Source organism: Stegostoma tigrinum, chromosome 1, assembly GCF_030684315.1.
Source record: "Stegostoma tigrinum isolate sSteTig4 chromosome 1, sSteTig4.hap1, whole genome shotgun sequence".
NCBI lineage: Eukaryota > Metazoa > Chordata > Chondrichthyes > Orectolobiformes > Stegostomatidae > Stegostoma > Stegostoma tigrinum.
Window position 1 is genome coordinate 170079618 of NC_081354.1, and position 25385 is coordinate 170105002.

At 43.4% G+C, this 25385-nt stretch overlaps 1 protein-coding gene across 6 annotated transcripts in view; it reads right to left on the minus strand.

Moving 5' to 3' along the window:
- Positions 1-25385, minus strand: part of ptpra (protein tyrosine phosphatase receptor type A) — a 323613-nt gene that overhangs the window by 40656 nt on the left and 257572 nt on the right. For all 6 annotated transcript variants that reach the window (XM_048534484.2, XM_048534448.2, XM_048534458.2 and 3 more), the window contains 2 exons: positions 15257-15392; positions 6092-6241 (listed from right to left, as the gene is read on the minus strand). In XM_048534484.2, coding sequence (XP_048390441.1) covers positions 6092-6241; positions 15257-15392 — 286 coding nt within the window. The remainder of the gene's footprint in view (positions 1-6091; positions 6242-15256; positions 15393-25385) is intronic.

The following is a 25385-nucleotide window of genomic DNA, read 5'->3' on the forward strand; positions in this document are numbered from 1 at the left end:
ACAAGTCATATTGCATTAAATAAAGAATACTTTTCCTGCTGTCTCCCACATGCAAATTCATTACGGAGGTCCTTCTTAATCTCTTCCCAGTATGGCTGAAGAGTTTCTTCCAGCCCCGCAGTGTGATTTATTTACCAATTTAAGTGCACCACAGGACATGATCTTCACAACAAATCAAAGGAATTGCGAACAGCAGCACTAACTGTTGTAAGTTACTTGTTGTCTTCAAGAACGCCTTGGATCCTATCAACTACAAAAGCTTATAGAGCATCCTCCTCAAATTTGGCTGCCCTCCAATTTGCTACCATGCTCCACAATGACAACCAAGTTGTGATACTCACCAATGGAAATAAATACCAAAGGCCCTTCATCAGCACAAAATGGGGTCAAAAAAATGCTGAAGCATGACATCAACATCTCTTTTCTACCTTGCTTGCTATAATACTGTATCTAACCTCCAGCAAATATTCATTTTCATTCACGCAATGCAGACATTACTGGTTAGGCCAGTATTTATTACTTATGTTTAATCGCCCTTGTGAAAATGGCTGTGAGCTGCCTTCAAGAATCATCCTACAGTCTGCATATTGTAAGTACACCCTCAATATTATCACAGAATTACAGGATTTCAACACTAAGGCCGCAAAGAAATAATAATCCACTTCAAATCAGGATGTTATGAGACTTCGAGAGGACTTTTGAGGTGGTACTGCCCCTGTGCATTTGCTACCCTAGTCCATCGGGGTGATAGAGACACAGGTTTTACAGGTATTGTCCAAGGACCCTTGGTGAATTGATCCAATTACCCAATATCAATAGTAAACTTTTCAAGCTGCTTTCCAAAATCAGAATTACTCCAACTTCAGTACGCACAATGCTTATACATAAACAAACTCAAACTTAATTTCTGCCCTTGGTGACTTCTTCACTAAAACATCTCAAGAAAGGTGCTTTGTTAAATACCCAGAAAACGAAGGTCTACTTCCAACCAGATCCTGTAACACTAGATCCTTTTTGATTAAGATCACCAATGAGAACCTGGATAATAATTCCAAGTAACTTAGGAGCCTCCTCTCAATGGAGAGGGATAGAGATGACAAAATTTATTGTCACCTCCGATGTCCTTCAGCTGATTGGGGAAAAGAACATTTGAGGACCAGGATCTCAAACTCGAGAATAAGATCATGGTTTATTCAGTAGCAGTGAACGCTGTACTACTTATTTTAGAGATGCGGGCAATCATTAACTGGCATCTCAAAGAGCTGGAGAAGTACCACCAGCAGTGCTTTCACAAAATATTCCAGAACCAGTCTGAAAAGCAACACCCTCTCACAAGCGAACATGTTCAGCATTGAGATAGTGATTTCTCGAAACCAGCTCTACTGCTCGGGACATGTTGTTTATACTTGACACCAGACTCCAGAAGCAAACACTCTAGTTGGAATGTACGGGCAACAGATGACTCCTGTTAAAGGAATGTCCGTATGAAGGAAAAGGAACGACTGGAAAATGGGAGATTTTTAAAAGTGTGATATCAAGATTCCAGGGATGGTATGTCCCTGTTAGGGTGAATAGAGAAGCTGGCAGGTTTAGTAATCCATGGCTGACGAGGGATATTGAGACTCTGGTTGGAAAAAGAAACAGGTGTACACTGGGTTTAGGCTATTGGGCTCACGTGAATCCCTACATGACTATAAAAAGTGGTGCAGCACACTTCAGAGGGAGATCAGAAGAGCGAAAGGAGGGTATGAGATGGGTCCGGCACATAAGGTTAAAGATAATCCCAAGAGGTTCTATAGCTTTATCAAGAGTAAAAGGGTGGCTAGGGGCAGAATAGGTCCCCCTAAAGATCAGCATGGCCGTCAATGTATGGAGCCACAGGAGTTGGGGAGATTATTAATGGATAGTTAGAGTTTTCATTCATGCAATGTAGGTAACCAAGTGGATATTGCCTATATGGACTTTAGTAAGGCCTTTGATAAGGTCCTGCATGGCAGACTTGTCATGAAAGTTAGGTCACATAGGATCCAGGGACAGCTAGCTAAATGGATTCAAAATTGACGATGGTAGGAAGCAGAGGGTGATGGATGAAGGTTGTTTCTTGGGCTAGAGGCCTGTGACTAGTGGTACGCCACAGGGGTTGGCTCTTGGACGTTTGTTATTTACATGAATTATCTGGAAGTGAATGTACAAGGCATGATTAGTAAGTTTGCGGATCATACAAAATTAGGAGGTATCGTTGATAGCAAAGAAGGTTATCAAAAATTACAGAGGGATCTTGATCAGATGGAGAAGTGGGCTGACAATTGGCAAATGGCAAATGCAAATTCAATGCAGAGAAGTGTAAGGTGTTGCACTTTGGAAAGTCAAACCAAGGTAGAGCTGACATAGTAAGTGATAAGGTGCTGAACAGTGTTCTGGAACAGAGGGACCTGGGAGTACAAGTACATAGTTTGTTGAAAGCAACATTACAGGTAGACAGGGTGGTGAAGAAGGCATTTAGCATGCTGGCCTTAACTGGTCGAAGCATTGAGTATAGGAGTTGGGGCATTACGTTACAGTGGTACAAGTTGTTAGTGAGGTCACACTTGAGAGTATCGTATACAGCTTTGATCACCCTGTTGTAGGAAAGACGTAGTTAAACTGGAAAGTGTGCAAAGATGATTTACAAGGATGCTGCCAGGACTATTAGGCCTGAATTATAGGGAGAGATTGGTCAGGATCAGACTTTATTCCTTGGAACAAAGGACAATGTGGGGTGACTTTATTGAGGTGGGGAAAAGCATGAGGGGCGGAAACAGGATGAATGCATATAGTCTTTTTCCCAGGGATAGGGAATTGAAAGCTAGAGGGCATACGTTTAAGGTGAGATGGGAAAGATTTAAGAGGTCCTGAGGGGCAAATTCTTCATGCAGATAGTGATGTGTCTATAGAACTGACTGTCAGAGAAAGTGGTTGAGGCTGGTACAATAGCAACATTTAAAAAACATTTGAATAGGTACATGGTTGGAAAGGGTTTAGAGGGATATGGACCAAATGAAGACAATTGTAACTAGATGAGTGGGCACCACGGTCAGCATTGGGCCAAACGGCCTGTTTCCATGTTGTATTATTCTATGACCGTATGACTCCCAAGAGGAAAAGTGAAACTCTTCAGCGATGCTATCAAAATATTCCTGAAGAGGTCAAACACTGGTTGTGACTGACAAAAAGGAAAACATTCTTTTAGAAAGGTTCCAAATACATCGTAAGTCATCAGTGGGAACGCGTAGACACAAAGCTGATGCACTAGAGAGTATACAAACCTCAAAATAACTCCACTGCCACATCTCTCCAAGTACTGCTTGCCTCACATATGACAAAGTCTCCACTGCATATTGGAATTGACAGTCAGCTCAGAGCCCATCGAACTGAGTCCTCCCTGACTCCCAGAAACTAAGTAAGAATAATTCAAATTGGAATTGTCCAAAAGACCAGAGTTACTGCAAATATCTGAGGGTTGTAGGGTTGGGTAGACTGGAAATAGGGAGGAGAGATGGCATAAAAGTGGAGAGGGCATGGAGAGTTTGTAATTAAAATGCACTTAAAACTGCGGTTCATCAGCAAGCACAGCAGCAATGGGAGAATGGTGCTTAATACAAGTTGTGATATAAATGATATACTATAAAACACAGAAACAGAGGTAGGACATCTGTCCCATTGTGTCTGCTTCATCATTCAATAAGGTCATGGCTGACTTGATAAATGTCAACTTCACTTGCCTACCTTCTCCCTATTATTCTTGATTCCCATACTGATTAAAAGTCTGCCTATCTCAGCCTTCAATATATTTAACAATCCAGACTCTACAACCCTCAATGGTCAGGTACATGGTGTTGGAGGTAGCATAATATCATAGATAAGAGGATCGGCTAACAAATAGCCCACAAAAAATTAGGATGAGAGGCTGGCAATCTGTAACGAGTGAGTATCTACTGGGATCAGTGCAGGGGTTACCATTATTCACAGTACATATTAATAACCTGAAATGAGGGAAGTGAATAGCTGAAATCTTGACCATTTCCTTGTCTATATCCCTCTGGAGACTCCATGTGCCATCCTCATCACTTCCATTCTCACCTATTTTTGCGTCATCTACAAATGCACCGACAATACATTCACTTCCCTCCTCCAAGTCACTGATATATGTTATAAATAATTGTAGCCCCAGCGTTGATCTCCGAGGAACTTCACTAGTTACTAGTTACAAGGAAAATGCAATCCTTATTTCAACTCTCTGTCCTCCAATAGTCAGCTAAGCCTCCATCCATGCTAATACACTACCTCTGACAACAAGGGTGCTTATTAAATGACTTCTAGATATCTAAACACACTACATCCACTGCTTTATTTTTATCTATCTTACTTACTACCTCTCAAAATAATTTTAAATAATTCGTTAGGCATGATTCCCCTTCATGAAGGCATACTGACTGTACTCAATCATATTATGCATTCCTAAATGCTGTGCTATTACATCCTTTATAATAGATGCCAACATTTTCCCATGTGAACTTGCCTTGACTTACTTTTTATGGTTTCCTCTTTTTAAAGAAAGGTATTGCATTGGTCGTTTTCCACTCCTGCAGTACCTTTCCAGAGTCTGAGGGATCTTGAAAGATTTTTACCAGTGCATCCACTATCTCTACGATTTCTTTTAAAATCTCTTCAGGTTTATGGAACTTATCAGTCTTTAGCTCCATTAGTTGCGTGAGCACTTTTTCTCTCACAATATCCCTTCTATTTCCTCTCTCTTGTTCGCCCCTTGGTTATTTAGTCTTCTAGGAATACTATTAGCGACTTCTATCATGAAGACTAATGCAATACTCAACTCTTCTGCCATTTCCAGATTCCCCAATATTATTTCCACAGCCTCTTTCTCTGAAGGGCCTATGTTCACTTTGGCATCTCTTATCCTTTTTACATAATTAAAGCTCTTTCTGTCCATCTTTAGATTACATTTGCAAGTTTAACAACAAAACCCTTTTTTTCCTTTTTTTGGATCAACTTAACCTTACAGAAGGTAGAAGATCGAAGGCCTCACAATAGTGCATTAAAATAGTTAAGTACAGAGGTAATAAAGAAATTGATTGAGAGGCGTTTAGTAATGATACAGAGGTGGAAAAAGATGATCTAAGTGAAGGCAAGGGATGTATGATTAGGAATTCACACCTGGAGTCAAAAATAACACCAAAAGAGTGAATAGCTTGCTCCAAGCTCAGATATTCGCTAGAAAGGGGGATATGGTGGCTACGGAATCAAGTTAATGTCAGGTAGTGAAGATTGCCTAAATCTTGCCAACATTTAGTTGGGACGTATCATAAGATTTCATAGAAGTAATCATGCAAAGTTTCTGCTTGGTGAAATATCCAATATGTGAAACAAAAAGCTAAATAAGAAGAGCAAAGATGGTTTAACTGGGTAAGATAAAAACAACTTTATTCATTATCATGTCAAGGATTAAGAGAGTATCAAGTAAAATACCTGCAATAATTCAAAGAAACTTTGGCTGACTGACTGCAAATACCTTGCATATTGGCAATTTTTTTCTAAAGAATACCCGAATACCATGTTGCTCTTTTGAAAGCAAATAGCAGAAAGAACTGCTAGAGGATGATAACGAGTAAGCAGCACCTGAACAGAAATCGGAACCAATATGGGAAACTCTATTAGAAGTCAGCTACCTCACCATGATTTGGAAAACAGAAATTTTAACTAATTTCTATGCAGCAGCAAAATTTTTCAATGCAGACTTTCATTCTAGCCAGACTTCATGATATAAACTAAATAAATAATTTCTATCCTTAATTCATCAGTGCTGCCAATGAACAGGCAAGTATAACGCGGCTACAAATAAGTTGTTTTTAACCCATTGAATCTAGCTTAATTTAATCATGAGTCAATCTGAAAGTGTAGTCATTTTAAGTACAGCATCTGTGTGACAAAATAACGTAAATTAAATGCCTTTAAAAAGTATCGTAAAAACAGAAATGTTTTACTACTCTCCTCAGTTAGTTGCATTACTGAATCAATATACAGTTCCATTTCTCACCTTGAATTCTTCCTCCAGACCATTGCAACCTGATCCAGATACTCTGTTGTAAAGTTTCTGCAAGTGGCTCTCCAGTGATGTTACTTCCAGCTCTGTGTCCCCATATAAATAATGCTCCAGCAATGCTTGATATATAAACACGTACTGCATCTACAATGTAATAGCAGCAAGTTTACTTTCACTGGTTTAATCTTGATAAAATGAATGCCCTAGTTATTAACATTCTACAACGGCTCCATTCTTCTTGTCTCAAATTCATGACTGCAAAGATTAGAGTGGCCAAGAACAAATATGTTTGAAAATTGATGGGTGAAGACACAAGGATGGGAAATTATTGTGCAACAAGGAATCATGGAATGTTTGCACTTAATAAACTGCAGTGATTGCAAATGCTTTTGGACCACTTCAAATAGGAAGAATCATTGGACATCAAAAGGGTAAAGACATTAGTTTTCCTTTTGTGTACCTTCTAGTGCTGTCATGACCGTATCAAATCACCAAAGTGACCTCGGTATATGCGAATTTGACAGGGTGAATGTAGTAAAGGATGTATAGTAAGAGATTATATAACCATTAAAATCTGTGATTTGTCAAAATATTATTTTAAATACTCATGTACGTTTTAGCCCGACTGTCTATAATTCCATGGTAACTGAAGATTCAAGCCATCCAACACTGCCCCTTCCCTCACATGCTCAACAGCTCTCTACTCCCACATCCCATTCATTCAGGGCAACCCTTCCCAAACTGGGGCAAGTGAGACCCCAGGGCCTGTTACAGAGACTCAAGCCATTGTCAAACAGCAACTGGAGGGGCAGTGGAGGAAGAACAAGAAGAGAGAATGATGAACTCTTCTGCAGTAAAGAGAGAGATGTTGGCCAGGGAGCAGGGTCGTGCATTAAAGTGACAGGCAACAAGTAGTTCAGGGTCTTTTTTGTGAGCAGAACGTCGATGTTCTGCGAAGTAGTCACTAAGTCTACGATTCGTTTACCCAATGTCCTCTACATTGTCCGTTGCAGTGTTCCAGCGAAGCCCAACTCAAGGTGGAAAAACAACATCTCATTTTCGTCTTGGGGACCTGACAGCCCTCCAGGCTCAATACTGAGTTCAATAATTTTAGGGCCTAAACACTCCCATGTCCCAGCCCCCTACCCCGCCATTACATATCCACTATTGTTAGTCACTAACAGTCCCCATTAACAACTGTTCACCCCCCCCCCAGCCCAATAGTTAGCAACTTCTTTGCCTGTTCAACTGTCTTTTTCTCTCTTTGGGCTCTATCCTATCGTCTACTCCTTATCCCATCCACCTCCCTATTTTCTGCATATAGACTGATGTTTCCCCAGCCACCATCAGTTCTGAGGAAGCGTCACTGGACCCGAAATGTTAACTCTGTCTTTTCTTTCACAGAGGCTGCCAGACCTGCTGAGCTGTTCCAGCAACTTTGTTTTTGTTCCTGATTTACAGCACCTGCAGTTCTTCCAGTTTTTGTCAAATGAAACTAATCCTTTCTGCCTGTCCTTGGTCTACTTCCCTTCATTCCTTGCTTATTCACATGCTTATCTAAAAGTCCCTTAAATGCCCTGATTGTATCTGCCTCCACCACCACCCATGGCAGTGCGTTCCAGGCTCCTACCACTCTCTGTGTAAAAAAACCTTGCCCCTCAGATCTCCTTTGAACTTTACCCCTCTAACCTTAGATGCATGCCCCCCAGTATTAGACACTGTGACTCAGTGGTTAGCACTGCTGCCTCATACAGCCAGGGACCCAATTTCGGTTCCACCCTCAGGCGACGGTATGTATGGAGTTTGCACATTCTCGTCGTGTCTGCATGGGTTTCCTCCAGGTACTCCCACAGACCAAAGATGTGCAGACTAGGTGGACTGGCCATCCTAAATTGTCTGTAGTGTTCAGGTATGCGTAGATTAGGTGGGTTATAGGTGGATGAGTCCAGCTCAAATGCTCTGAGGGTTGATGTGGGCTTGTTGAGCCAAAAGGCCTGTTCCACACTATAATCTAGATTCTATCATCTGTAATCCATTTGCCCTCTGGGCAAAAGATTCTGGCCGTTAACTTTATCTTTCATCTCTTAATTTTATGGGCTTTTAACAAATCTCCCCTCAGCCTCCACTGCTCAAGAGAAAACAACCCGAGTTTTTCAAGCCTCTCCTCATAGCTCATGCCCTTTAATTTCAGGCAGCATTCTGGTAAACCTCTTCTGCACTCTCTCCAAAGCCTCCACATTCTTTCTGTCATGTGGCGAACAGAACTGAACACAATATTCTAACCTAATTCTTATAAAGCTACAACATGACATTCTGACTCTTATACCTCAATTCCCTGGCCAATAAACGCAATTATGTCATACGCCTTCTTTACCACACTATCTACTTGTGTGGCCACTTTCAGGGAGCTATGGACATGAACCCCAAGATACTTCAGTATATCAATGCTGTTCAGAATCCTGCCATTAACTGTATATTTTTCCTTAACATTTGATCCCCCAAAATGCAGCACCTCACAATTTCCCAGATTAAACTTCACCTGCCATTTCTCCTCCTATATCTGCAGCTGAATTCTATCCAGCTGTATCCTTTGACAACCTTGACATTCACAATTCGACCAATATTTGTATTGTCTGAAACCTATAACCCACCCACCTACATTTTTATCCAAGGCATTTACATATGTACCACAAACAGCAGAGGTCCCAGTATGGATCCCTGCGGAACACCACTAGTCTCCAACCTCCAGCCTGAAAAACACCTTCCACCACTATCACCTGTCTTCCATAGGAAAGCCGGTCCTCAATCCATGCGGCTAAGTCACTTTGGATCCCATGAATCTTAATCTTCTGGATGAGCCTACCATGAGGGACCTTGTTGAAAGCTTTACCAAATTCCAATTTAGTAAGCAACATCGGCTGCTCTACCCTCATCGATCACCTTCATCACCTCCTCAAAAATTCCAATCAAGTTAGTAAGACACGACCTGCCCTGCACAAAACCACGCCGATTGTAGCTAATTAGGTTATGCTTTTCCAAATGTTCCTCTCCCTAAGAATTCTTTCTAATAGCTTCCCAAACACCGATAAGAGACTCACTGGTCTGTAGTTTCCTGGATTACCCCTATTTGTCTTCTTAAACAGAGGAACAACATTGGCTACTGCCAGTCCTCTGGGAACTCTTCAGTGGCTAGCGAGGATACAAAGATTTTGTTCAAGGCCCCAGCAATCTCCTCTCTTGACTCTCTCAATAACCTGGGATAACCAGGCCCTAGGGAATTATCCACATTAACGCTCTTCGAGAGATCCAATGCCACTTTGTTCTTGATCTCAATATGCTTTAGCATATTAGCATCCTCCGCACAAAGCTCACTATCCTCCATATCCTTATCCTGGTTGAATACGGATATAAAGTACTCATTTAAGATCTCACATACATTCTCTGACTTAGCAGTCCCTCTTCGAAATGCTCCTCCAACAATCACTCACCAACTTTGTGATTCCACTTCCTAGCACCTGGAAAGAGAACTGGCCAAACAACAGAAGGCAGAGTTGAGCGGAAAAAAAGGGGGCACTTTCAGGATGGCAACTTGTACCTAAAGGAGTGTCACAGGGACCACAGCTACTTACAAAATATATTAATGACTTGGATGGTGGAAGTGAATGTACTATCACCACGTTTGTGGATGTCACAAAATTGGGGGTGAAGGCAAGTACTGTTGAAGATGACTCAAAAAGTTTCCCTACATGCTTTTTGAGTGCGAGCAGCAGCGGAGGCAAGACGGACCCGGAAGACTGCAGCTAAGGTAAAGCAGTTTATTTTTAAAATTACTTACCGGTAGCGGGCAGCGGTGTTTTTTTTTCCTCTTTCAGAGAAGGAGCGGGAGCATCAGAGGAAGTGACGAGGACCAGAGGGGCAGCCGGGAAGGAAAGCAGTGAGTATAAATACTCACCCTTCGACGCCAACGGCCTTTTTGAGTGCGAGCAGCAGCGGAGGCAAGACGGACCCGGAAGACTGCAGCTAAGGTAAAGCAGTTTATTTTTAAAATTACTTACCGGTAGCGGGCAGCGGTGTTTTTTTTTCCTCTTTCAGAGAAGGAGCGGGAGCATCAGAGGAAGTGACGAGGACCAGAGGGGCAGCCGGGAAGGAAAGCAGTGAGTATAAATACTCACCCTTCGACGCCAACGGCCTTTTTGAGTGCGAGCAGCAGCGGAGGCAAGACGGACCCGGAAGACTGCAGCTAAGGTAAAGCAGTTTATTTTTAAAATTACTTACCGGTAGCGGGCAGCGGTGTTTTTTTTTTCCTCTTTCAGAGAAGGAGCGGGAGCATCAGAGGAAGTGACGAGGACCAGAGGGGCAGCCGGGAAGGAAAGCAGTGAGTATAAATACTCACCCTTCGACGCCAACGGCCTTTTTGAGTGCGAGCAGCAGCGGAGGCAAGACGGACCCGGAAGACTGCAGCTAAGGTAAAGCAGTTTATTTTTAAAATTACTTACCGGTAGCGGGCAGCGGTGTTTTTTTTTCCTCTTTCAGAGAAGGAGCGGGAGCATCAGAGGAAGTGACGAGGACCAGAGGGGCAGCCGGGAAGGAAAGCAGTGACCATATATATCAGCAAGGCGGCTTAACCCGAGACTCTACAACTGTAGTGTCTCCCACCCGCCCTCCTCCTCTAACCTAGTTAATAAGGTAAGGTTCATTCTAAACTTTCTCTATTGAACATAAGTTTGTTATTAATTTGTTATTATTACTTGAAGTGAGCTTTCTGCTTTAGTATTGAGTGGGTGTTCAGATAAGTGGGGTATGGATGCTAGGGCAGTTGCTTGCTCCTCCTGCAAAATGTGGCAGTTGGGAGATGTGGCACACGTCTCCGCTGGCTACATCTGCGGGAAGTGCACCCAGCTACAGCTCCTTGAAAACCGTGTTAGGGAAATGGAGCTGGAGCTGGATGAACTACGGATCATTCGGGAGGCAGAGGGGGTAATTGAGAGGAGTTATCGGGAGTTGGTCACTCCTAAGGCTCAGGACGAGGATAGATGGGTTACAGTTAGGGGGAGGAAAGGGGACAGACAGACAGTGCAGAGATCCCCTGTGGGCATTCCCCTCAGCAATAAGTATACCGTTTTGGATACTGCTGGGGGGATGACCTACCAGGGGAAAGCCATAGTAGTCAGTTCTCTGGCACTGAGCCTGACACTGTGGCAAAGAAGGGAAGGGGGCAGAATAGAAAAGTACTCGTGGTAGGGGACTCGATAGTTAGGGGAATCGACAGGAGATTTTGTGGGCAAGATCGGGATTCCCGGAAGGTATGTTGCCTCCCTGGTGCCAGGGTCCGGGACGTCTCCGATCGGGTGTATAAAGTTCTGAAAGGGGAGGGTGAACAGCCAGAAATCGTGTTACATATTGGCACAAATGATATAGCCAGAAATAGGTTTGAGGATATAAAAAGTGATTTCAGGGAGTTAGGATGGAAGCTGCAGAGCAGGACGAACAGAGTAGTGTTCTCTGGTTTACTACCAGTGCCACGAGATAGCGAGGTGAGGAACAGGGAGCGGGCGCAGCTGAACACGTGGCTACGCAGCTGGTGTAGGAGGGAGGGTTTCAGATATGTTGATAATTGGGATGCCTTCTGGGGAAGGTGGGACCTGTACAAGAAGGACGGGTTGCATCTGAACTGGAAGGGGACCAATGTCCTGGGTGGAAGGTTTGCTCGAGTAGTTCGAGAGGGTTTAAACTAGTATGGCAGGGGGGTGGGAACCTGAGCTGTATACCAGAGGTGAGCGTTGATGCAGGTGAGGCAGTAGCAAGAGGTAGACCAGCTAGTGGGAAGGATTTTCCTGGGAAGGAACCAAGGGATCGGTTAAAGTGTGTTTGCTTTAATGCAAGGAGTATCAGGAATAAAAGTGATGAACTTAGAGCATGGATCAGTACCTGGTGCTATGATGTTGTGGCCATAACAGAGACATGGGTTTCTCATGGGCTGGAATGGTTGCTGGATATTCCAGGGTTTAGAACATTTAAAAAGAATAGGGAGGGGGCAAAAAGAGGGGGGGGTGTAGCACTACTAATCAGAGAGGGTATCACAGCTACAGAAGCTTCCATTGTCGAGGAAGATCTGCCTACTGAGTCAGTATGGGTGGAAATTAGGAACAGCAAGGGAGTAGTCACCTCGTTAGGGGTTTACTACAGGCCCCCCAATAGCAGCAGGGAGATTGTAGAAAGCATAGGTCGACAGATTTTGGAAAAGTGTGGACGCAGTAGGGTTGTTGTAATGGGTGACTTTAACTTTCCTAATATTGATTGGAACCTCCTTCGAGCAGAAGATTTGAATGGAGCTGTTTTTGTAAGGTGTGTTCAGGAGGGTTTCCTAACGCAGTACGTTGACAGGCCGACGAGGGGAGAGGCCATTCTAGACTTGGTGCTCGGAAACGAGCCGGGGCAGGTATCAGATCTTGTGGTGGGAGAGCATTTTGGTGATAGTGACCATAACACTCTCTCATTCTACATAGCTATGGAGAAGGAGAGGATTAGGCAGAATGGGAGGATATTTAATTGGGGAAGAGGAAACTATGATGCGATTAGACACGAGTTAGGAAGCATGGACTGGGAGCAGTTGTTCCATGGTAAGGGAACTATAGACATGTGGAGATGGTTTAAGGAACAGTTGTTGGGAGTGATGAGTAAATATGTCCCTCTGAGACAGGCAAGACGGGGTAAGATAAAGGAACCTTGGATGACGAGAGCGGTGGAGCTTCTAGTGAAAAGGAAGAAGGTAGCTTACATAAGGTGGAGGAAGCTAGGGTCAAGTTCAGCTAGAGAGGATTACATGCAGGCAAGGAAGGAGCTCAAAAATGGTCTGAGGAGAGCCAGGAGGGGGCACGAGAAAGGCTTGGCAGAAGGAATCCGGGAAAACACAAAGGCATTTTACACTTACGTGAGGAATAAGAGAATGGTCAAAGAAAGAGTAGGGCCGATCAGGGATAGCATAGGGAACTTGTGTGTGGAGCCTGAGGAGGTAGGGGAAGCCCTAAATGAGTTTTTTGCTTCTGTCTTTACGAAAGAAACGACCTGTGTAGTGAATGAAACCTTTGAAGAGCAGGTGTGCATGCTGGAATGGATAGAGATAGAGGAAGCTGATGTACTGAAAATTTTGTCAAACATTAAGATTGACAAGTCGCCAGGCCCGGATCAGATTTGTCCTCGGCTGCTTTGGGAAGCGAGAAATGCAATTGCTTCGCCACTTGCGAAGATCTTTGCATCCTCGCTCTCCACTGGAGTCGTACCTGAGGACTGGAGAGAGGCAAATGTAATTCCTCTCTTCAAGAAAGGAAATAGGGAAATCCCCGGCAATTATAGACCGGTAAGTCTCACGTCTGTCGTCTGCAAGGTGTTAGAAAGGATTCTGAGGGATAAGATTTATGACCATCTGGAAGAGCATGGCTTGATCAAATACAGTCAACACGGCTTTGTGAGGGGTACGTCATGCCTTACAAACCTTATCGAGTTTTTTGAGGATGTGACTAGTAAGGTTGATGAGGGTCAAGCTGTGGATGTGGTGTATATGGACTTCAGTAAGGCATTTGATAAGGTTCCCCATGGAAGGCTCATTCAGAAGGTCAGGAGGAATGGGATACAGGGGAACTTAGCTGCTTGGATACAGAATTGGCTGGCCAACAGAAGACAGCGAGTGGTAGTAGAAGGAAAATATTCTGCCTGGAAGTCAGTGGTGAGTGGGGTTCCACAGGGCTCTGTCCTTGGGCCTCTACTGTTTGTAATTTTTATTAATGACTTGGACGAGGGAATTGAAGGATGGGTCAGCAAGTTTGCAGACGACACAAAGGTCGGAGGTGTCGTTGACAGTGTAGAGGGCTGTTGTAGGCTGCAGCGGGACATTGACAGGATGCAGAGATGGGCTGAGAGGTGGCAGATGGAGTTCAACCTGGATAAATGCGAGGTGATGCATTTTGGAAGGTCGAATTTGAAAGCTGAGTACAGGATTAAGGATAGGATTCTTGGCAGCGTGGAGGAACAGCGGGATCTTGGTGTGCAGATACATAGATCCCTTAAAATGGCCACCCAAGTGGACAGGGTTGTTAAGAAAGCATATGGTGTTTTGGCTTTCATTAACAGGGGGATTGAGTTTAAGAGTCGTGAGATCTTGTTGCAGCTCTATAAAACTTTGGTTAGACCGCACTTGGAATACTGCGTCCAGTTCTGGGCGCCCTATTATAGGAAAGATGTGGATGCTTTGGAGAGGGTTCAGAGGAGGTTTACCAGGATGCTGCCTGGACTGGAGGGCTTATCTTATGAAGAGAGGTTGACTGAGCTCGGTCTCTTTTCATTGGAGAAAAGGAGGAGGAGAGGGGACCTAATTGAGGTATACAAGATAATGAGAGGCATAGATAGAGTCGATAGCCAGAGACTATTTCCCAGGGCAGAAATGGCTAGCACGAGGGGTCATAGTTTTAAGCTGGTTGGTGGAAAGTATAGAGGGGATGTCAGAGGCAGGTTCTTTACGCAGAGAGTTGTGAGAGCATGGAATGCGTTGCCAGCAGCAGTTGTGGAAGCAAGGTCATTGGGGTCATTTAAGAGACTGCTGGACATGCATATGGTCACAGAAATTTGAGGGTGCATCCATGAGGATCAATGGTCGGCACAACATTGTGGGCTGAAGGGCCTGTTCTGTGCTGTACTGTTCTATGTTCTATGTTCTATCTATGAGTGAGGAAATTTTAATAATTGAGATATTATGTGGGGAAATGTGAGGATATACACTTTGGCAGTAAGCAGTGAAGAGCTGAATATTATTTAATTGGGGAAAGATTGCAGAAAGGGATTTGTGAATCGTTGTGCATAAAATGACAAAAAGCAAGCAAGTTCAGCAGGTAACACGGAAGGTAAATAGAACGTTGGCTTTTATTTTAAAGGCAACATGGCATAAAAAGAGAGGTCTTGCTAACATTATTCATAGCACAAGTCACCTTGAACATTCATTCCCTCTACCACCAATAAATTATGGCAGCAGTGTATCATATACAAGATGCACTGCAGCAACTCACTAAGACTCAGTCAGCAACACTTCCCAAATCGCAAGCGCTACTGACAGCAGTAAGAAGAAAGACAACATCCTTCTGTGTTATTATTGAAATACATCAGACTTACATCTGTCTGCACCATTTGACATCGCTGAGCTCGAATCCGTGATACAAATCCAAATACATCCACTTTCCTCTCTGCATGCATCATGTCCAGCATGGCATCAATAACAATGAAAGTACCTGTACGTCCAACACCAGCACTGAAAATCACAAAAAAAACCACATTAACTTGAAAAATTATGCAAAGGAGTGATTTTTAAAAAAATGTTTTGTAGATATTATCAGGGCTAGAACTCAACAGCCATCTCTTGGAGTGCATGGCTTGCTAAGCCATTTCAAATGGCTGCGAAGAGTAGCATTGAATTCAACTCAAATATAGGTCAAAGGTAAGTGAAGGTAGTACATTTCCATTTACCCAAACAGGTTTTTTGGAGAAGGTCATGATAATTTGCACAGATTCAGGTTTTCCTCAAATATCCACATTTTTAAAAAACTGAATTCAAATTCTTAACAGCCATGGAAGAATTTCAATTATTTTTCTCTGTACTCTTTGTCTAGATACCTAGATTGTTATTCCAGTGCAGAACTATACCCAGAATTCATCTGATGTGATCTACCTTGTAGATTATAATTTCAGTTCTAATGGTTAATGATTTTCTTTGGGTGCAAACAACGCATGTTTCCGATTAATCGAGGTGTCATTCTGAAGCTGGCAAAGACTTGCTACAGTACGGTTGAATATGTGTTTTGAATCTAAAAAGACATACTGTTTCCAAGCACCTTTGAAAAATGAAATGTTTTAATCAAGCACATGTATTATGGTGGAATTTCACAATGTTACTTATCATACCAACAAATAGTATCATTAATCTGTTTGGGTTTTTGATTGAGCAATTGGATAAGTCTTGTTTTGCAGCTGTCAGGTTGACACCTCATTTTTGGGTATGCTTGGTGCTGCTTCTTACATGCCCTACTGGACACTTCATTGAAACAGGGTGATACCCAGCCTTGATAGCAATGGTAGGGTGGAGCATATGCCAGGGCATGAAGCCGAAGTCTCTGTTGGAGTATGTTTCTGTTGCTGCTGATGGCCACAGAGCCTCATGAATGCACAGTCAAGTTACTAGATCTTTTCAAACTCTGTCCCATTTAGCACAGTGGTAGTGCCACACAACACGATGCAAGATATTCGCAATGAGAAAACTAGGCTTCATCACCCCAAGGACTGTGTGGCAGCCTCTCTTACCGGGCTGCTGCATCTGCAACAGACACATTGGTGAGAAAGAGAGCAAATAGGCTTCTCACTCTTGTTGGTTCCCTCACCACTGGGCGCAGTGCCAGTTGAGTAGTGATATCCTTTAGGCCTCGATCACTTCAGTCAGCAGTGATGGGTAAACTAAATTCTGCATCCAGAGTACATTCTGTGCCTTTGTTGATCTCATTGTTTCCTCTAAATGTTGTTCAACATGGAAGAGCAGAGATTCATCAGTCGAGGGAGGATGGTATGTGGTAATCAGCAGGAAGTTTCCTTGCCCATGGCTGACCTGATGCCATGCAATTTCATGATGTACACAGTCAATACAGATGTCAACTTCCTCCTACTGTATACTATTGTGCCATAAACTCTGCTGGGTCTGTCCTGTGTTGCGACAGGGCATTTCCAGGGATGGTGGTTTCTTAGACATTACCTGTAAAGTGTGATTCCATGAGTATGACTATGTCACGCTGTTACTTGACTAGTATGTGATACAGGCCTCCCAATACTAGCTCTAAACGCCAGTTTTTATAACGAGGACTTTTCGGGGTTGACAGGGCTGTTTCTGCTGTTATCATTTCTGATGCTTATTTTGATACCAGGTGATACTGATGACATCAAGTTTCATTTCTTTTTGAGGCTTTCTAATGATTGTGACAACCAAGTGACTTAATTGGCCATTTTAGGCAGCAATTAAGAATCAAACACAGTGCTGTGGATTTGGCGTCACATGGAAACTAGACCAGATAAATGTCCAGCGAAGACAATATACACAACCAAGCACGTATCTATAAGGAGGGATGATTAATCTTTGTTAAAATAGTGAGTATTCAGGAAGAACTTTCAAGACACAGGGAAATGGATAGAAAGAAATGTTAAAGGTGACAATTTGGGATCACGGAACCTAAATGGCTGAAGGGATAGTGGTGAATGAAGGAGTAAAGGGAGGAAGAATGCAAAGGCCATGATTATGAAAGCGATATTCAGAAGATAGGGAATGTCACTGGCTGGATAAGATGACAGAAAAGGAATCTTATGAAAGAATTTAAACACTTTTTTTTCCTGAAATTAAGACACACTGGAGTATTTAAAGCCAATCTGAATCAACAAGGACAAGGTGCATCAGTGAGCAAGAAAAGGAGAGAGAAAAGGATTTGGATTTATACAGCTCTTCTCAACACCAGAAATCTCAAAGTGCTGTACAGCCAGAGTGTTTTAGAAAGGTAATCACTGTTGTAATGTAGATTTATAGGGAGTTATATTTTAAGTAACTCAAACTTTACATAGTTTGGAAACACACTTTGTGCAAAGGGAGACAGCTGTGCTGACAGAGGTCAGTCATCTCAAGAACAAAGAACAGGAGTAAGCTATCCATCCATCAAAACAACCACATCTGATCGAATACTTCAGAATCTGTTACTCACCCCTTCCTCATAACCACATGTACCACTGGTAATCAGGATACTATCAACCTTTATCTGAAACATACTTAAAGACAGTGTCTACAGCGCTCTGTAGTAGGGAATTCCAAATGTTCACAACCATCTGAGTAAAAATAATTCTCCCCATCTCAGACTTAAGTGGCAGCCCTCTTAAACTGTGCTGACAGCTTTTAACTTCCTAACCAGGAAAAACATAGTCTGTATTTACCGTGTCTATTCCTGTTAAGTATTTTGTACATTTCAATTTTAATTCAATCACTTCATTCTTCAAAACTTTAGAGAATTCAGATCCAGCTTCTCTTTTTGGACAAGATATAGGAGAGGGAGGGGGGACGATCTAGTTGTTGTGGTCCATGTCAGAACAAGCAACACAGGCAAGACTAGGAACGAGGACCTGTCCAGGGATTGTCAGAAGCTTGGGACAAAATTAAAGAACAGGTCCTCAAGGGTTATAATCTCTGGATTACTGCCCGACCCACGTGCTAATTGGCATGGGGACTTGAGAATGAAGGAAATAAACACATGAGTAAAAGAGTGGTGCGGGAAAGAGGGGTTCCGCTTCATAGGACAGTGGCATCAGGATTGAAACAGGAAGGATCTGTACCGTTAGGGCAGTCTCCACCTGAATTGAGCTGAGACCAATGTTCTAGCGAAAAGGGTAAATAGGCTGGTCAACAGGACTTTAAACTAGAAACTGGGGTGGGAAGCGAATGGGAAAACTTGCTCCGGTGGGAAACAAAGCAACAGGTTAACATCTGTAGTGGTGGATTCAATTAAGTGGAAAAATATGAAAGAAATAACAGGGAAGGGAAATTCAGGAGAGGTCATTAAAGACGCCAGCACAGACACCAATAGGACAGTGTTTGGAAAAGGCTAGCAAACAAACACTGGAAAAACAAATGAAAATGAGAAGAGGTAGGGTTAATATCAGACTGAAGTTTTATATCTGAATGCACACAGTATAAGGAATAAGGTAAATGGGCTTGAGGCGCAGATTGAAACTGGCAGATATGACGCGGTAGGCATCACGGAGACATGGTTGCAAGAGGGTCAGGATTGGGAACTGAATATCCAAGGACTTACATCCTATCAAAAAGATAGGCAGGTGGGCCGAGGGGTGGGGTTTCCTTATTAGTGAGAAATGAAATGAAATCAATAGGAAGAAATGAAGTAGAGTCAGATGATGTAGAATCTGCGTGGGTAGAACTGATGAGTCATAAAGGAAAAAACAATAATTGGCATTGTGTACAGGACTCCAAACAGTAGTCAGGAGCTGGGGCGCAAGATACATCAGAAGACAGAAAAGGTGTGTAAGAAAGGCAAAATCATAGTGATCATAGGGGATTTTAAAATGCTGACGGACTGGGAAAATCATGTTGGTGGCGGATTGGAAGAAAAGGAGTTTGTGGAACGTCTACGAGATGGCTTTTTGGAGCAGCTCATAGTGGAGCCCACAAGGGAACAGGCAAGACTGGATTTGGTGTTGTGCAATGAGGCAGACTGGTAACGGAGCTTAAGGTAAAGGAACCCTTAGGAAGCAGTGATCGTAAGACGATAGAATTTACTCTGCAATTTGAGAGGGAGAAGGTAGAATCAGAGGTAATGGTATTACAGCTGAACAAATGTGACGACAGAGGTGTGAGGGAGAAGCTGGGCAGCATTGACTGGAAGAGCAGCCGAGCAGGAAAGACAGTGGAACAGCAATGGCGGGAGTTTCTGGGAGTAATTCAGGAGATGCAGCAGAAATTCATCCCTAGCAAAAAGAAGCATGGTACAGGGAGGGTGAGGCAACCATGGCTGACTAAGGAAGACTGGGATAGCATAAAAGCAAAACAGAAAACATATAATATGGCGAAGGGCAGTGGGAAACCAGAGGACTGGGAAGCTTACAAAGATCAACAAAGGACAACAAAAAAAAGAAATAAAGGAGGGAGATGATTAAATATGAGAGTAAGCTAGACAGTAATGTAAATGAAGACTAAGATTTTCCTTAGATATTTAAAGGACAAAAGAGAGGCAAAAGTGGACATTGGACCACTGGATAATGACGGTGGAGAGATGGTAGTGGGGAACAAGGAAACGGCTGAGGAATTGAATAATTACTTCGCATCAGTCTTCACGGTGGAAGACATGAGTAATATCCCAAAAATTCAAGAGAGTCAGAGGGCAGAGTTCAGTATGGTGGTCATCACCAAGGAAAAGGTGTTAGTAAAACTGACTGACTTGAAGGTAGACAAACCACCTGGGCCAGATGGACTACACCCCAGAGTTCTAAAGGAGATAGCTCAAGAGTCAGTTGAAGCATTAGGGGTGGTGATCTTTCAGGAATCACTAGAGTCGGGGAAGGTTCCAGAGGACTGGAAAATCGCTATCATGACAACCCCGTTTAGAAAGGGAGTAAGGCAAAGACAGAAGATTACAGGCCGATAAGCCTAACCTCAGTCGTAAGAAAGATTTTGAAGTCCATTGTAAAGGATGAGATTGCTGACTATTTGGAAATGTATAGTAAAATAGGCAAAGTCAGGTTTCATCAAAGGGAGGACATGTTTGACAAATCTGCTGGAATTCTTTGAGGAAGTAACGAGCAGGGTAGACCAAGGAAATGCAATGGATGTTATCTCCCTGGACTTCAAAAAGGCTTTTGATAAGGTGCCACACAGGAGGCTGCTGTGTAAGCTCAGGGACCATGGTGTTAGAGGCAAGATGCTAATATGTATAGAAGGTTGGTTGTCTGGCAGAAAGCAGGGAGAATGGATAAAGGGCTCTTTCTCAGGATGGCAGCTAGTGACAAGTGGTGTTCCCCAGGAGTAAGTGCTGCAACCACAGCTTTTCACTTGCAGAACACAGAAAAAAGAACAGTACAGCACAGTACAGGCCCTTCAGCCCACAACGTTGTGCCGGACTTTTACCCTAATCCTGAGATCTATCTAACCTCCACCCCTACCTTATACTATCATCCATATGCCCATCTAATAGCTGCTTAAATGTCCCTAATGAGGCCGACTCCAATATCCTTTCCGGCAATGTATTCCACGTCCTGACCACTCTCTGAGTAAAGAACCTACCTCTGATGTCTCCCCTATATCTACCTCCACTCAGTTTAAAACTATGCCCCCTTGTAATAGCTACCTCAACTCTACAAAAAAAAGTCTCTGACTGTCTGCACTACTTATACCTCGATCATTTGGCACACCTCAATCGAGTCACCTCTCATCCTTCGTCGTTCTAAAGAGAAAAGCCCTAGCTCTCTCAACCTTTCCTCATAAGACCTTCCCTCCATTCCAGGCAACATCCTGGCAAATCTCCTCTGCGACTTTTCCAGCACCTCCACATCTTTCCTGTAATGAGGCGACCAGAGCCGGACACAATACGCCAGACCTGGCCAATCCAGGGTTTTGTATAGCTGGGAGCATAACTTCACGACTGTTCAACTCAATCCCTCTATTAATGAAAGCTATCACACCATACGCCTTCTTAACAACTCTGTCCACCTGGGTGGCAGCTTTCCGGGAAATGTGGACATGAACCCCGAGATCCCTCTGCTCCTACGCACTGCCAAGAATCTTTCCATTAACCTTGTATTCTGCTTTCAAGTTTGTCCTTCCAAAATGAATCACCTCACACTTATCAGGGTTAAACTCCATCGGCCACTTCTCAGCCCAGCTCTACATCCTATCAACGTCCCTTCGTAACCTAGAACAGCCCTCCGCACTATCCACAACTCGACCCACCTTCATATCATCCGTGAACTTACTAATCCACCTTTCCACTCCTTCATCCAAATCATTTACTTTGTACATTAATGATCTAGTTGAAGTAACTGTGGGCATTCTGGCTAAATTTGCAGATGATACAAAGATAGGGTGAAGGACTGATAGTATTGAGGAGGTGGAGAGGCTGCAGAAGGACCTGGACAGGTTAGGAGAGTGGGTAAAGAAGTGGCAGATGGAGTACGACGTAGGAAAGTGCGACGACATGCACTTTGGTCAGAAGAATAAAAGCACGGACTATTTTCTAAATGGGGAGAAAATTCAGAAGTCTGAAGTGCAAAGAGACTTGCGAGTTCTAGTACAGGATTCTTTCAAGGTAAACTTGCTGGTTGAGTCAGTAGTCAGGAAGGCAAATGCAAAGTTGGCATTTATTTTGAGAGGACTTGAATACAAAAGCAGGGATGTACTACTGAGGCTTTTTAAGACTCTGATCAGGCCACATTGGAGTATCAGAGATAACAGGAACTGCAGATGCTGGAGAATCCAAGATAACAAGATGCGGAGCTGGATGAATGCAGCAAGCCAAGCAGCATCTTAGGAGCAGGAAAGCTGGCGTTTCGGGCCTAGGCCCTTTTCTGAAGAAGGGTCTAGGCTCGAAACCTCATCTTTCCTGCTCCCAAGATGCTGCACGGCCTGCTGTTTTCATCCAGCTCCACATTTTGTTATCTCACATTGGAGTATTGCATGCAGTTTTGGGCCCCATATCTCAGGAAGGACGTACTGGTCCTGGAGCAGGTTTAGAAGAGGCTCATGGGAACAGTCCCAGGAATGGAAAGCTTAACATATTAGGAACTTTTGAGGACACTGGGACTATACACATTGGAGTTTAGATGGATGAGGGGGGCATCTAATTGCAAGTTTCAGAATACCGAATGGCTCGGACAAAGTCGATGTTGGGAAGACTCTTCCATTGGTAGGAGATACTAGGACCCGAGGACATAGCCTTTGAGTAAAGGGCAGACCTTTTAGACTGGAGATAAGGAGAAACTACTTCAGCCAGAGAGCGGTGTATCTATGGAATTCACTGCCACAGAAGGCTGTGGAGGCCAGGTCATTGAGTACATTTAAGACTGAGATAGATAGGTTCTTGATTATCAAGGGGATCAAGGGTTACAGGGAGAAAGCAGGAGAATGGAGTTGAGCAACTTATCAGCCATAATTGAACGACAAAGCAGACTTGGTGGGCTGAATGGCCCAATTTCTGCTCACTCCTATACCTTATGGTCTTCTGGACAGGTAGTCACTGCTCATTAATCAAATTTTTCTTACATTCATTTGTGTGATGTGGGCATTGCTGGCCAAGAAGCATTTATTGCCTCCCTACTTGTCCTTAAGGTGGAGAGCTGCCTTCTTTAAGGCTGCAAACCATGTCTGTAGGTAAATCTGTAATGCCCTTAAGGATGGAATTCCAGTTTATTGACCCAGTGACAGTGAAGGAACAAATTCCAAGTCAGAATGGTGAGTGGCTTGGAGGGATCTTGCAGTTTGTAGTGCTCCCATGTATCTGCTGTCCTTGTCCTTCCAGATGTAAGTGGTCATGGGTTTGGAATGTACTGTTTGAGAATCTCTGGAGAATTTCTGCAGTGCATCTTGTAGACAGTACACACTACTACTATTGTGTGTTGGTGGTGGAGGAAGTGGATGTGGTGCTAATCAAATGGGCTACTTTATCCTGGATAGGAGCTGCATCCTTCCAGGCAAACGGGGAATATTCCATCACACTCCTGACTTGAGCCTTGCTGATATTGGACAGGCTTTGGGGAGACAGGGGTGAGTTAGTCACTGCACTATTCCTAGCCTATGACTTGCTCCTGTAACCACTGTGTTTAGTGATGAGTCCAGTTGAGTTTCTTGTCAATAGTAACCTCCAGGATGGAGACAATGGGGGATTCATTGAAGGTAACACCATTGAACGTCAAAAGGCTGTGGTGAGATTGTCTCTTATTTGTGATAGTCATTGCCTGACATTTACACACGGTGCAAATGCTACTTGCCACGTGGTCAGCTCAAGCCTGGACGTTGTTGAGATCTTGTTGCATTTGAATATGGACTGCATCAGCATCTGTGTTGCTAACGGTGGTGAACATTATGCAATCATCAGCAAAAATCCCCACTTTTGACTTTATGATGGAGGAAAAGTAATTGATTAAGCAGCTGAAGATGGTTGGGCTGAGGTCAGTGCCATGAGAAACACTTGCAGAGAGCTTCTGGACCTTAGATGACTGAGCTCCATCAACCACAGTTATCTTCTGTGCCATGTTTAACTTCTACAAGCGGAAAGTTTTCCCCCGAAACCAACTGATTCCAGTTTGCTAGAGTTCCTTGATGCTTCACTTAGTCAAATGTAGCTTTGATTTCAAGAGGTGTCACTCTCACCTCACGTCTGGAATTCAGCTCTTTTGTCCATTTTTGAACCAAGGCTGTAATGACGTCAGGAGATGAGTAGTCCTGGTGGTACCCAAACTGGGCGTCACGAAGCAGGTTATTGCTCAACAGGTGCTGCTGATGACACTTTCCTAGCCTTTGCTGATGATCAAGAGTAGACTGATGGAATGGTAACTGGCTGGATTGAATTCACCCTGCTTTTTGTGTACAGGACATATCTAGGAAATTTACCACATCGTCCGGTAGACATGAGTGCTGCAATTGCATCAGATGATGTAATGTAACCCCACTTTTTAAAAAAAGGGAGAGAAAATAGGGAATTATAGGCTAGTTAGCCTGACAACTAGGATGTAATAGCTGAGCTTTTGGAAAGTGTAACAGAATTAGTCGAAGTCAGCATGGATTCACTGAAGGGAAATCATGCTTGACAAATCTTCTGGAACTTTTTTAAGGTTGTGACTAGTAGAGTGGACAAGGGTGAATCAGTAGATGTTGTATATCTGGACTTTCAAAAGGCTTTTGACAAGGTTCCAGACAAGTGATTAGTGAGAAGAATTAAAGCTCATGGTAGCAGAGGTAATGTATTGACGTGGATAAAAAAAAACTGGTTAGCAGGCAGGAAGCAGAGAGTTGGAATAAACAGGTCCTTTTCAGAGTTGCAGGCAGCGACAAGTAGGGTACTGCAGGGTTCTGAGCTGGGGCCCCAGTTGTTCACAATATATATTAATGTCACATCTCCAAATTTGCTGGTGACACTAAGCTGTGTATTGTGTGTAGGATACTAAAAGGCAGCAGAGTGACTTGGTCAGACTGGCTGATTGGACAAATACTTGGGAAATGCAATGTGCTATAGTACGGAGATATGTGAGGTTATCCACTTTGGTGGCAAAAACAGCAAGGCAGATTATTATCTGAATGGTATCAGTTTTGCAAAAGGTGAGGTACCACAATGTCTGGTTGGAACAATCGCTGAAGGTTGGCATGCGGGTGCCGTAAGGAGTGAGGAAAGCTAATGGCATATTGGCCTTATTCTAAGAGGATTCGCATATAGCAGTTCAGGATGTCTTAGTGTAATTACACAGGGCCTTGGTGAGGCTACACCTTGAGTATTGTGTGCAGTTTTAGTCTCCTTGTCTGAGGAAGGGCATTCTTGCTATTGAGGGAATCCAATGAAGATTCACCAAACCGATTCCTGTGACGGCAGGACTGACGTATGAAGAAAGACTGGATTGACTAGGTTTGTATCATTAGAATTTAGAAGAATGAGAGGGGATCTGATTGGAACATATAAAATCCTAATGGGACTGGACAGGCTAGGTGCAGGAAGAAAGTTCTCAATGT